The sequence below is a fragment of the Desmodus rotundus genome, chromosome 8 (genome assembly GCF_022682495.2).
Source record: "Desmodus rotundus isolate HL8 chromosome 8, HLdesRot8A.1, whole genome shotgun sequence".
Lineage (NCBI taxonomy): Eukaryota > Metazoa > Chordata > Mammalia > Chiroptera > Phyllostomidae > Desmodus > Desmodus rotundus.
This window is the reverse complement of record NC_071394.1, coordinates 129,944,052-129,956,716: the sequence shown is the minus strand read 5'-3', so window position 1 is coordinate 129,956,716 and position 12,665 is coordinate 129,944,052. Positions and strand designations below refer to the sequence as shown.

At 52.8% G+C, this 12,665-nt stretch overlaps 1 protein-coding gene across 1 annotated transcript; it reads right to left on the bottom strand.

The window, feature by feature from the left end:
- Positions 1 to 6,393: 6,393 nt before the first annotated feature.
- On the bottom strand, positions 6,394 to 8,276 carry LOC128781536 (cathelicidin-6). Its single transcript, XM_053930291.2, has 4 exons — positions 8,064 to 8,276; positions 7,426 to 7,533; positions 7,202 to 7,273; positions 6,394 to 6,560 (listed from the first exon to the last, which is right to left on the bottom strand). The coding sequence occupies exons 1-4, from the start codon at positions 8,262 to 8,264 to the stop codon at positions 6,453 to 6,455; spliced, it is 489 nt and encodes a 162-aa protein (XP_053786266.1). The 5' UTR covers positions 8,265 to 8,276; the 3' UTR covers positions 6,394 to 6,452.
- Positions 8,277 to 12,665: the final 4,389 nt, after the last annotated feature.

Genomic DNA, 12,665 nt, shown 5'->3' with positions numbered 1-12,665 from the left:
CTGTGACTCCCTTTGAAACCCCTGCCCTGGGAGGCCCTCTCAGCAGCAGGTGAGGTGAGCGCCACTCCGACCGCTGCAGGCACACTGAGGGGCCCACAGGCAGAGAGAACAGGCAAGGTGTGGAAGGGGTCCAGCTGACTGGCCTCCAGGGCATTTACTTGGGGGAAGGGAGAGACAGACAGACAGACAGAGACAGACAGAGAAACGGGGAAGGCCAAAGGAAGAGAGAAAGAGGAGCCAGGTCAGGAGTGGGCAGGATGTCAGAGGCTGGGGTAGCCAAGCCCTAGATGGTGGGGCTGGCCCCTGGGCACTCTGCCTGGGCCCGCTCCTAACCCAGCACAGAGAGCAGAGCAGCCCAGGGGCTGGGAGCAGAAGGCCCTGCACAGGCTGGTGCAAGGGTGTTGTCACCACCTCCTTCCCAAGCTGGGGCTCCCACCTTTCCCAATCCCCCTCTATTTCTCCTCCATCCTGGTTGAGCCAGGTGCCCTTCCCCTTCCTGCCCTGAACTGAAATTCCCTCCCTCCTCGGGCCCTCTCCCAGCCAGGGTTGTAGCCCATCCTTCTATCTTTCAGAGCCCTCACCTTGCCAGGCCATGCACCTCAGGGTCCAGCCTCACCAGCCACCTGCAGGCTGCCTGTGCAGCCACTCCCTCATGAAGATCTCTGCCCACCAGCGCTGCAGGTGTCCTTTCTGCAAGCCAGCTGACCTCTGGGGGCCTGCCCCAGTGCACCAGGCATGGTCTATCAATACTGACCCTGCCAATGGGAAGGTTGGGGTCTCAATGAGGCTTTGCAATAGAACTTTCTGCAGTGAAGGGACTCGTCTAGATCTGTGCTCTGCAGTGTGGTAGCTACTAACTGCATGTGGCTATGAACACTTGAAACAAGGCTAGTATAACTGAGGAACTGATTTCTTTTTTTTAATAAAAAATATTTTATTCATTATGATATTACAGTTGTCCCATTTTCTCCCCTTGATTTCCCTCTGCACACCCCCTCCCACCTGCATTCCCCCCTTTAGTTCATGTCCATGGGTCATACACACAAGTTCTTTGGCTTCTGCATTCCTTATACTGGTCTTACCCGCCCCTCTCCATCTATTTTCTACCTACCATTTATGCTACTTATTCTCTGTGCCTTTTCCTCCTGTCTCCCCCGCTGATAACCCTCCATGTGATCTCCATTTCTGTGATTCTGTTCCCCTTGTAGTTGTTCTAGTTTATTTTTGTCATTGTTTTAGGTTCGGTTGTTAATAACTGTGAATTTGTTGTCAGTTTTCTGTTCATGTTTTATACCTTCTTTTTCTTAGATAAGCCCCTTTAACATTTCATATAATAAGGGCTTGGTGATGATGGACTCCTTTAACTTGACCTGATCTGGGAAGGACTTTATCTGCCCTTCCATTCTAAATGATAGCTTTGATGAATAGAGTAATCTTGGATGTAGGTCCTTGCCTTTCCTGACTTCAAATACTTCTTTCCAGCCCCATCTTGCTCGCAAGGTTTCTTTTGAGAAATCAGCTGACAGTCTTATGGGCACTCTTTTGTAGGTAACTGTGTCCTTTTGTCTTGCTGCTTTTAAGATTTTCTCCTTGGATAATGTAATTATGATGTGCCTCGGTGTGTGCTTCCTTGGGTCCAACTTCTTTGGGACTGTCTGAGCTTCCTGGACTTCCTGAAAGTCTATTTCCTTTGCCAGATTGGGGAAGTTCTCCTTCATATTTGTTCAAATAAGTTTTCAATTTCCTGCCGTTCCTTTTCTCCTTCTGGCACCCGTATGATTCAGATACTGTAACATTTAAAGTTGTCCTGGAGGTTCCCAAGACTCTCCTCAATTTTTTGAATTCTTGTTTCTTCATTCTGTTCTGGTCGAATGTCTCTTTCTTCCTTCTGGTCCACATTGTTGATTTGAGTCCTGGTTTCCTTCCCGTCACTGTTGGTTCCCTGTACATTTTCCTTTACTTCACTTTGCACAGTTTTCACTTTTTCCTGTAATTTACGACCATATTCAACCAATTCTGTGAGCATCCTGATGACCAGTGTTTTGAACTGTGCATCTGATAGGTTGGCTATCTCTTCATTGCTTAGTTGTATTATCTCTGGAGCTTTGATCTGTTCTTTCATTTGGGTCATTTTGTTTTTTTATCTCTCCTTGCCTGTTACATAGTGAGGGGTGGAGCCTTAGGAGTCCACTAGGGCTGTGCAACCCACTTCACTGTGCTGTGATGCTGCATGTGGGGGAGGGGTCCAAGAGCTATCTCTGCTCTCTGCCAGTTTGCAGTCACATCCCCCCACGACCCACAAGCAAATTGGGCCCTTCTGGTGCTGATTCCCAGGTGAGTGGGTTTGTGTATGTCCTAGGAACCTGTGGGTCTCTCCAACGGACTCTCCTGTGAAGCTGGGAGTTTCCCCTGCTGCTGCCTCAACCCTCACAGGTGTTTTCAGTCAGAGGTTTGAGGCTTTATTTCCCCACACTGAAGCCCTGGGTTATGTGGTCTCTCTCACTGCCCAGTTGTTCCTCCTGGTTTACTGTGCACAAACGTGGGGACGCACGGTCCACCTGCCACCGCCTTCCCACGAGCCTTCTCCATCCACCCCGGATGCCTGTCTCTGCCCCTCCTACCAGTCTGGATGAATGTTTCTTCTTTATCTCGTTGGTTGTTGGACTTCCGTGTAGTTCGATTATCTGGCACTTCTTGTTGGATTTTGTTTTTAAATTTGTTGTGGTTTCTCTTTTGGTTGAGCGAGGAGGCACAGTGTATCCACCTATGCCTCCTTTTAGAGTCCTTCATCAGGACTCTAAGAGGTCCTAATTTCTTAATTTTCATCATTTCAACGTAAGTAGCCACATACATGTAGGACCGTGGTGGAAATCCTTTTTCCCTTGGCCTTCTTGCATTTTTTTCCTCCTCCCTTATACTGTCATATGCTCAGGTGTTTATGGCCAATGGATGGCCCCACACACCCACAACACAATAGGTCTTGGCCACTCCACTCAAGGCCAAAAGGAACCTCTCAAGGTAGGCAGGCACTGGCTATGGGCCCACCCACATGGACTTGAGAGAGAATGCAGCTCTCTAAGGTAGGACTTTGCCTCTGGGCCATTTCTGTCTCACAGAAGCACATGGCCTCTGCTCGAGTCCTCAGAGCACTGGCCCCTTAGAGTGACCAGAGACGGACCTCGCCCACTGCCTTGAACCCACAGAACACCCTCTGGGACAGGGAGGGAGGGCTATGATGCTGTTTCCCTTTCTCAGATGAGTTAACCGGGGCCCACCCAGAGGAGGCAAAGCCACTTGCCCAAGACACCAAGCTACTTGAAGACAGATTTAAGACTGAGGTCCAGTTACCCCCAGGCTCTCCTGCCCTCAGCTCACCCTCTCATCTGCACCAATGCCTCCCCTCACCATGTGACAGGGGAAGGACAACCAGGAGTCATTTTGAAAGGGGTAAGCTCTGACATCATGCAGCCCAGGAATTCCATTCCTACGTGTTCACCATCAGGAAACGAGAGCATACCTCCACACAAAAAGTTGTACAAGAATGTGCATGGCAACTTCATTCAAAATAGTCAAGAGAAGACAATGAAGAAGATCAAGACAGAAAAGGAGGACGAAAAGAGGAAGAAGGACAGGAAGGAGAAGAGGAAAACTGTCAGCAATCAGCCACCACCCGAGTGTCCATCAGCAGGTTCATCTAACTGTGGGCCATCCACACAAGTGACTGGAATGCTCCTTGCCAGTAAGAAGGAATGAGCTGTCAGTGGACACATCTCAAAGGAGCCTCAGGAACGTGATGGTAAGTGAAAGAAGCCAGATGCAGAGGATCATCATTGTATGATTCTACCCAAGTGAAATCTCCAGAGAAGGTGAAGCTGCAGGCAGAGGAGGACGACCAGTGGTACCACAGCCAGGGATGGAAGAGGGATTCACTGCACAGGGCATGAGGGGAACTTTGGGTAATGAAAACGTTCTACATCTTGATTGTGGTGGAGGTTACACGGTTGTATACATTTGTCAAACTCACATAATTACTCTGAAAACAGTGAATTTTATGGTAGGTAATTTATACCTGTGTTTTCAAAGTTGTAGATGAGGAGGCAAGCAGTGGCAACAGGTGGGCATATTTTTCCAGGAAGGAGTGTGGTTCCCTGTCCCCAACTCTGTGACAGCAGAGCCCAAGCTTACTGGAGCTGGGTCAGGGGACGCCTGAAGATGCAAAATGGTGTGAGGGTGGGGAAAGGAGGAGCCCTGTGGCTTCCGCCTCCCAGCCACTGGGGGTGTGCTGAGTGTGCCCCGGGAAGGGAGGCCCAGGCCATGCTCAGCAGACACCCACATGGGCCCAGGACATCTGTCTGTTTCTGTTTGCTCAGTGTGGGGTTCACTGGATTAAGTGGGCACTTCTCGGATTTGCCTTCCTTCACAGAACACACCGGCATCCCAAAGGGCCTGGGCATGCCCTGGAGTCAGGAGTTTTGGCTCAAAGGATTGAAATGGGTCCAACCCCAAATCCATCTAAGGCAGGCATTGCTCAGGGCTCAAAACTTAAGTCCTGGCAACTGAGACCCCTTCCCCCTGTGTCTCCTACCACCACAGACACACACACACACACACACACACAGCATCTTGCCTAATGTGGGCATGTGTCAACCAGCTACCAGCTGGCTTGTGCAAGGGCCTCTAACTCAACCAGGATGGGAAGGAAACCCAGGAACAATTGCACCTTCTAGAGGCCCGGAGATTGACAGTGACTGGGACAGCCCATGCCATGCCCAGCACATAGTGTTCCCACTCCTCTGGGTACATTCTGTGTGGGACACAGCACCCAGGTGCAAGCTATGAGGAGGGCTCAGCTGCTATCCAGGACCTCTGATTCCACAGACAGGACCCCCAGAAATCTCACAGGAAAACTTGGCCCTTTGGAATGAAACCTTCCCCCTTCTCCAGAACCTACTGTGGCTCCCTGTTGTCCCAGGGCTTCCATTCTCCTTCCTCTGCCTCTGACCTCACTGAGGCCTCATCCCCTCCACCTGCGGGGCAGCCGCCTCTCAGGCTGCCAGGCGCTGGGCACTGACTGGCAGTAGTGTAGGGGAGGGCTGCCGCACACTCCGCACAGCGCTACCTATCACAGGGCTGGGGTGAGGTCAGCAAGGACCGGCTGCCCTGCACGTCTCTCCAGTACGCTTTGTTTCAACCTTCCGAAAAGTATTCACATGTCCTGCTCTGCCGTGTCTTGTTAAGGCCCCTGGGAGGTAGGCTGATCAAGGTCATTCCTCCCATTTCCTGAGGGGTGAAACAGAGACCAAGAGTGGACAAGCCCTGGCTGGTTTGGTTCAGTTGGTTGGGCTTCACACCACAAGGCGAAGGGTCACTGTATCAATCCCCCTCAGTGCATGAGACTTGGTTGCGGGTTTGGTCCCAGGTGGGGCACATATGAGAGACAACCAATCAATGTCTCTCTCACATGCATGTTTCTCTCCCTCTCTCTCTCCCTACCTTGCCTTCTCTCAATCAATCGATCAATGTTAAAAAAACAAGAATAATGTGGACCAGCGGATGTAAGAAGGGGTATAAAGGTTGTCCGAGGCTGCCCTCCCCTGGTCGTGCCTGGGCCAGCACATGATCTCCCTGGAGTGCAGCATGTCACAGAGCCAGGCCATCTGCCTCAGCCACCATCTCTATGCGACTCCATATAAGCGCATTAGTGGAGAGAAAACTCATTCCACTACAGGGAGACTGAGGCCATATCTCAGTCTTATACCCACCCTTCACCAACCATATGGGAATTCCTCCACCCAGAACCGGCACTTACAGGTCTGAGTTGCTCACCTACCAGGGAAATGCAGACCTTTATCTCCAGGGGTCTGGTTCCTCAGCCCCCCGCCAAAGACCTGATTGCCCCGAGTGCCTGGAGAGGGCTACCCCACCATGTGGAGGGCTTTTGCAGAGTTACGATTTTCAAGAGGAATTGGAACTTTATGGGCATTGGAACCCTGCTGACCTTAGAACCCAGCCAGCCATGAGACTGAACTGCGTCCCTGGGAGTGTTTAACAAATGCCTGGCGCCCCCTCCACGGTCACCTCCACACCTCCGTGTGAGCAGGGCCAGCTCAGCAGCACCCCAGCAGTGCTGCACATGGAGTAGATCTCCTTAAGTCTCTACTAGGTACTCAGCGAGGATGGCGGGAGGGATGGGAGGCCGTGGGGGACAACCCTGAGAATGGAAACACTGTCCTGGACCCCTGGGCCCTGATGCCTCCCCCCATGTCCTCCTGTATGGAAAAGGTGCCCCAGCCCATGCCTGTGTTAGGCCCACACATGTGTACGCACGGCCTCCCAGAGTAGGTGGTGTAAGTGGGGGAAGGCAAGTCAAGTGAAACTGAAGCCTGGAGAAAGTTGCTTTCACAAGAATTTATTTTTCAATCCGGAAGTTGGAACCAGGGCAAAACAGACCCTTAGCCCCTGGGCAAAAAAATCGGCACATATGGGCCAATTCTCCTAATCGTTTCGCCGATCTTCCTGCCAAGTCTCTTCAACCTGCGGCCCAGTCCGACATCCTGAATCTGTGCAGGAGAAAGAAACATTCTCTTTGTGGGGGCTAGACCTAGGTTCAGGACCCCTTCCACCTAGACACCCCATTCTTGGGCCACCCAGGAGCCTTGCGGCCCTAATTCACCCTCTGGCAGCGACCTTCATTTCAGATCATGTGGTTGAATGCCTACACCCATAAACAGAAGAGGAAGCTGAGGCCCAGAGATGGCTAGTGGCTTCCCAAGGTCACACACCCCATCCCAGCAATGCTGAGTGGGTCTTGGGCTGAAAAGTCATCTCTACATAAGTTCATCAGGATCCTTCTACAGGAAGGTCTCCTTGTGTTAAAAAAAAAAAAAAAAAAGGATTTTATTTATTTACTTTAGAGAGAAGGGAAGGAGAAAGAGAAGGAGAGAAACATCAAGGTGTGAGAGACACATCCTTCAGTTGCGTCTCACAGGCCCCTAACAGGGGACTGGCCCTGCAAGCCAGGTCCCTGACTGGGAATCCAACTAGCAACCCTTTGCTTCCCAGTCCAGCCATCAATCCACTGAGCCAAACCAGCCAGGGCTACAGGAAGTCTTGTAAATATAAATAGCCTGGTCCCACCCCAGATGAGATGTTCCATGCTCCACCACCCATGGGCCCCTACAACTCAGAAGGGGCCACTCACTTCTGCACAGTCGATGTCAAAGGAGCCATTAGCTTGGTCCAGGGTGACTGTCCCCATACACTGTTTCACCAGCTGAAAAGAACAGGCTTGAGGTCAAACTGGAATCTCTGTGCTTTAACCCTCCTGGCTCACCCCAGGAGGGTTAAAGTGTGTGGAATTGTTCTCCAGATGCCTATTGCTCAGCATCTTGGGTGGCACCCTGGGCCCCCAAGCCCCAGCCTCACCCCATTCTCCTTGAATTCACACTGCTCTGGTGGCAGCTGCGTCGTCCTGGGGCACACGGTCTCCTTCACTGTGAAGCTCACAGGCTTCGGGGTGTTTGGGTTTTCATCCTGGCCAGAAGAGAGAGTGGGGAGACCAGGATTGGGCAGCAGCCTGTCTTCTCTGATCTGTCACCCTGAATCCCCATTAAAATAAGAGGGTTTCAGCAACCCCAACTGTGTCCCTGGCACCAGGTTGGGTGCTGGGGGACAGAGCTGAGCAGGACAGAGTCCACTCCTGCCCTCGCCGAGCATACAGATCACAGCAGCAGACCTCAGACAAGCTCTGGGCACCAAGAGAAACCAGGGGCCTCCTGGAGGAAAGACATTGTCACTGGCAGCCCAGGGCTGAACAGGGGCATCCCTGTGTGGGAGACAAGCAAGACCAGAGGAAACTTGATGCAGGGAAGTCACATCCCAGACCCAGTGACCCCATTCTTGTTCGTGGAACTCACAGGAGTCCCTGAAGCCTGAATGGGGGTGTGGAAGGGGCATGTCTTTGCACAGTATAGATTCTAATGTCCTGCGAGAGCAAAGGCAGTGGCAGTGTGGCCCACCTGGCTGGCCCAGAGCCTCCCTCCCAGGCACCCTCCCCAACTCACTCCATCAGGTGGCTGCTGGTCCAGCCCCAGGAGGCGGTAGAGACTAGCTTCCGAGGAACGCTGGTTGAGGTCCTCTATGGCACGGAGCACGGCCTCATTATAGCTGAGGACCTGTGCAGTGGCTGGAGGCACCACCAGGACCAGCAGCAGTAGCAACAGTGACCAGCGCCGCCAGGGAAGGCTGTCCTTCTGGGTCTCCATGGTCCCCAATCTGGTCCCTCCCTGCCTGAAGGACCCTCCTTTATGCCTGGGCCTGTTGCAAAGGTGCCACCAGGAGCCTTCCTGAACTGCCCCATCACTGGCCACCTGCCAGGTGTGGACTGGGGCTTGCCTCAGCTCTGCTGTTGCCTCAGGGGGCTCTCTGTACAGTGGGCGAGGTCAGCCTCATGTGCAACCTGAAGAAATGGTTTCTCCATCTTCCTGACAATGTCTTGGCTCTCTTGGCACCTCAGGGAAGTTTTAGGCGGGGTTGCTCAAGAGAGTTGACATGTCCAGAAGAGAGGAAGGGAGCCAGGCACAGTCCTGTGTCCTTTTGCCCAATGGCACTGCCTTAGGATCAGCGTGGTGTAGTGAACTCACCATCAAGTCTTCATTCCAGGCCTGTCTGGCCCCCAGCAGGCCCTCAGGTCAGGCTGGGTGAGTGAATAACAGTGACCACCTCCATCTGCAGCCTTTCCCACCCAGCCAATCCCAAAGGAGTCTTTAGGATCCCAAGGCCACTTTATCCTGCTCTAGACCAGCCCAAAGTCAGTTCAGCTGCTCGGGGCAATGTGTCCCCTCTCCTGGGTTCTTCTCTACTGCTTTCCATCTAAAAATGTCCCCAGCCCCCACCAGATGTGGCCTGTTGCCCTGGCCCCTCCCCAGTCCAGGCCCAGGAAGGGCCGTCCACAGCTACACTCCCACTTCTTTGCTCTCTGGCACACTCAAGGCCACTGCAGTCTGGCCGGCCCTCACTGGAGCCATTGGCCACTCTCAAGGCTCATCTTTATCCACCCAGGTGCTGGGGGCCCCTCTGTCCTCATGAAATTGGCCCTTTCCCATCCTCTCCTGAGGCTCCTCTCCTGGTTTCCCTCCTGCCTCCCTGGAAGCTCCTTCTCTGTCTCCTCCCAGGACTATTCCCTTAACATGGAGGGTTAGCCCAGTGCCATCGAGGGCTGCTTCTCACCCCAGGTCTCATATCTGGCTGGGGACACCCTCTCTCAGGCCATCAGTTATCATGGACAGACCACAGCTGGTCTGCATCTGAGTTTAGGGCTAATAGCTCTGTCCAGGCTGCTGGGCCTGCTGTTGTGGCTGGTGCCTGCTGCATAAGCCCTTAGCTGAAACGTTGGGGAGCACCCACCTGCTGCTCCTTCCTCCTGGGGACACTCCCCTCAGACCTCTGCCAGGGCCCCCACCCTGGCTCCTACCACCATCTTCTCTCCTCCTAATGCAGCCACAGCCTCCGGGCTCCACCTCCTCCAGGCTCCAGGCTCACCCCAGACCGCAGTCTGCTTCCACACCACTGTCCAGGGCTCCTCCAAACTCTGATTTGGCCATTTCACCACCAATCTTCAGGAGCCCACACCCTGCAGGCTGGTATCAGGGCCTGGCTTCTTGTGCCTCCCCATTGCCCTCCCCTGCAGCCTGGCCCGCCCCAGGTGTCTACCTGCCACACACCTCCCCCCACCACCACTCAGGACCCTTGGAGCCTCCTGCTTTATGTCCTTCTGCTTGACAGGCCCTTCCACCTGTGCAGCTGCCTCTGACCTGCACCCCAACACGGCAACCTCCTCCTCTTTGCTCCCATACTCTCAGGAGGTGTCCTCTGATTTGACCCCATGACTCCCTGTTCAGTGCTCTCGCTGAGACAGGAGGCTGGCATGGCTGGTGCTGGGAGGTGGAGAGAGCACCCTTGGGGGAGATAATGGGCAAGTGATAGAGGTGTCCAGAGGCCAGTAGGAAATTTCTAGTCCCAGGTCTCCTGTGGAATGAGTGGCCCTGTGGTCACGAGGCCTGGGGTAGCCATTGGCCTCTGTGGGCCTGTGGGACTCTTGGGCATTTGGACAGGGCCCCTTGGAAGGTGGCAGCCTGATGTTGCTGCTGCTTGCGCACTCAGCCTTGGGAGAAGGAAGGAGATATGGGCCTGTGTGCAACCTGGTTTCATATCCCAGACATTGCCCCAGTGGACTCTTGATCAAGCTAGGCTTGCACACGGGGGCCCGTTAGAGGGTGGAGGAGGGTCAGACCCCTGAGGACATTGGACCCCTAAGATTTCTCCTGGATCCCTCACCTTTCTTCTGGTTTCAGGGTCCCCAAGGAGCCAAACTGGGAGAGAAGGAGGTTTCCATGTTAGGGTTTAGACTAGGGCATGAGACCAGCGCAGGCCTGCATTCCTCTAGGTCAGATGCTGCACACGCAGGGCCCCTTCCCAACGGGCTGAAGGGGCATTGAAGGATGCGCCATAGACAGCAGCTGCTACTACCAACAGGGCTAGGAGCTGCCCCAGGGCTGGTGAGGACCTTAGACTCTGGGTCAGGCAAACAGATGTTGGGATCATTGGGCTGCCTCTCACTTGCTGTGACTCCCTTTGAAACCCCTGCCCTGGGAGGCCCTCTCAGCAGCAGGTGAGGTGAGCGCCACTCCGACCGCTGCAGGCACACTGAGGGGCCCACAGGCAGAGAGAACAGGCAAGGTGTGGAAGGGGTCCAGCTGACTGGCCTCCAGGGCATTTACTTGGGGGAAGGGAGAGACAGACAGACAGACAGAGACAGACAGAGAAACGGGGAAGGCCAAAGGAAGAGAGAAAGAGGAGCCAGGTCAGGAGTGGGCAGGATGTCAGAGGCTGGGGTAGCCAAGCCCTAGATGGTGGGGCTGGCCCCTGGGCACTCTGCCTGGGCCCGCTCCTAACCCAGCACAGAGAGCAGAGCAGCCCAGGGGCTGGGAGCAGAAGGCCCTGCACAGGCTGGTGCAAGGGTGTTGTCACCACCTCCTTCCCAAGCTGGGGCTCCCACCTTTCCCAATCCCCCTCTATTTCTCCTCCATCCTGGTTGAGCCAGGTGCCCTTCCCCTTCCTGCCCTGAACTGAAATTCCCTCCCTCCTCGGGCCCTCTCCCAGCCAGGGTTGTAGCCCACCCTTCTACCTTTCAGAGCCCTCACCTTGCCAGGCCATGCACCTCAGGGTCCAGCCCCACCAGCCACCTGCAGGCTGCCTGTGCAGCCACTCCCTCATGAAGATCTCTGCCCACCAGCGCTGCAGGTGTCCTTTCTGCAAGCCAGCTGACCTCTGGGGGCCTGCCCCAGTGCACCAGGCATGGTCTATCAATACTGACCCTGCCAATGGGAAGGTTGGGGTCTCAATGAGGCTTTGCAATAGAACTTTCTGCAGTGAAGGGACTCGTCTAGATCTGTGCTCTGCAGTGTGGTAGCTACTAACTGCATGTGGCTATGAACACTTGAAACAAGGCTAGTATAACTGAGGAACTGATTTCTTTTTTTTAATAAAAAATATTTTATTCATTATGATATTACAGTTGTCCCATTTTCTCCCCTTGATTTCCCTCTGCACACCCCTTCCCACCTTCATTCCCCCCTTTAGTTCATGTCCATGGGTCATACACACAAGTTCTTTGGCTTCTGCATTCCTTATACTGGTCTTACCCGCCCCTCTCCATCTATTTTCTACCTACCATTTATGCTACTTATTCTCTGTGCCTTTTCCTCCTGTCTCCCCCGCTGATAACCCTCCATGTGATCTCCATTTCTGTGATTCTGTTCCCCTTGTAGTTGTTCTAGTTTATTTTTGTCATTGTTTTAGGTTCGGTTGTTAATAACTGTGAATTTGTTGTCAGTTTTCTGTTCATGTTTTATACCTTCTTTTTCTTAGATAAGCCCCTTTAACATTTCATATAATAAGGGCTTGGTGATGATGGACTCCTTTAACTTGACCTGATCTGGGAAGGACTTTATCTGCCCTTCCATTCTAAATGATAGCTTTGATGAATAGAGTAATCTTGGATGGAGGTCCTTGCCTTTCCTGACTTCAAATACTTCTTTCTAGCCCCATCTTGCTTGCAAGGTTTCTTTTGAGAAATCAGCTGACAGTCTTATGGGCACTCCTTTGTAGGTAACTGTGTCCTTTTGTCTTGCTGCTTTTAAGATTTTCTCCTTGGATAATGTAATTATGATGTGCCTCGGTGTGTGCTTCCTTGGGTCCAACTTCTTTGGGACTGTCTGAGCTTCCTGGACTTCCTGAAAGTCTATTTCCTTTGCCAGATTGGGGAAGTTCTCCTTCATATTTGTTCAAATAAGTTTTCAATTTCCTGCCGTTCCTTTTCTCCTTCTGGCACCCGTATGATTCAGATATTGTAACATTTAAAGTTGTCCTGGAGGTTCCCAAGACTCTCCTCAATTTTTTGAATTCTTGTTTCTTCATTCTGTTCTGGTCGAATGTCTCTTTCTTCCTTCTGGTCCACATTGTTGATCTGAGTCCTGGTTTCCTTCCCGTCACTGTTGGTTCCCTGTACATTTTCCTTTATTTCACTTTGCACAGTCTTCACTTTTTCCTGTAATTTGCGACCATATTCAACCAATTCTGTGAGCATCCTGATGACCAGTGTTTTG

What these genes read in the sequence shown, in the direction of transcription:
- LOC128781536 (XM_053930291.2), bottom strand. Translation starts at nt 8,264, where the DNA reads ATGGAGACCCAGAAGGACAGCCTTCCCTGGCGGCGCTGGTCACTGTTG. An exon ending in GTGAATTCAAGGAGAATGGG is followed by an intron (nt 7,274 to 7,425) that starts GTGAGGCTGGGG and finishes TGTTCTTTTCAG; the next exon opens with CTGGTGAAACAGTGTATGGG. An exon ending in TTGACATCGACTGTGCAGAA is followed by an intron (nt 6,561 to 7,201) that starts GTGAGTGGCCCC and finishes TCTCCTGCACAG; the next exon opens with ATTCAGGATGTCGGACTGGG.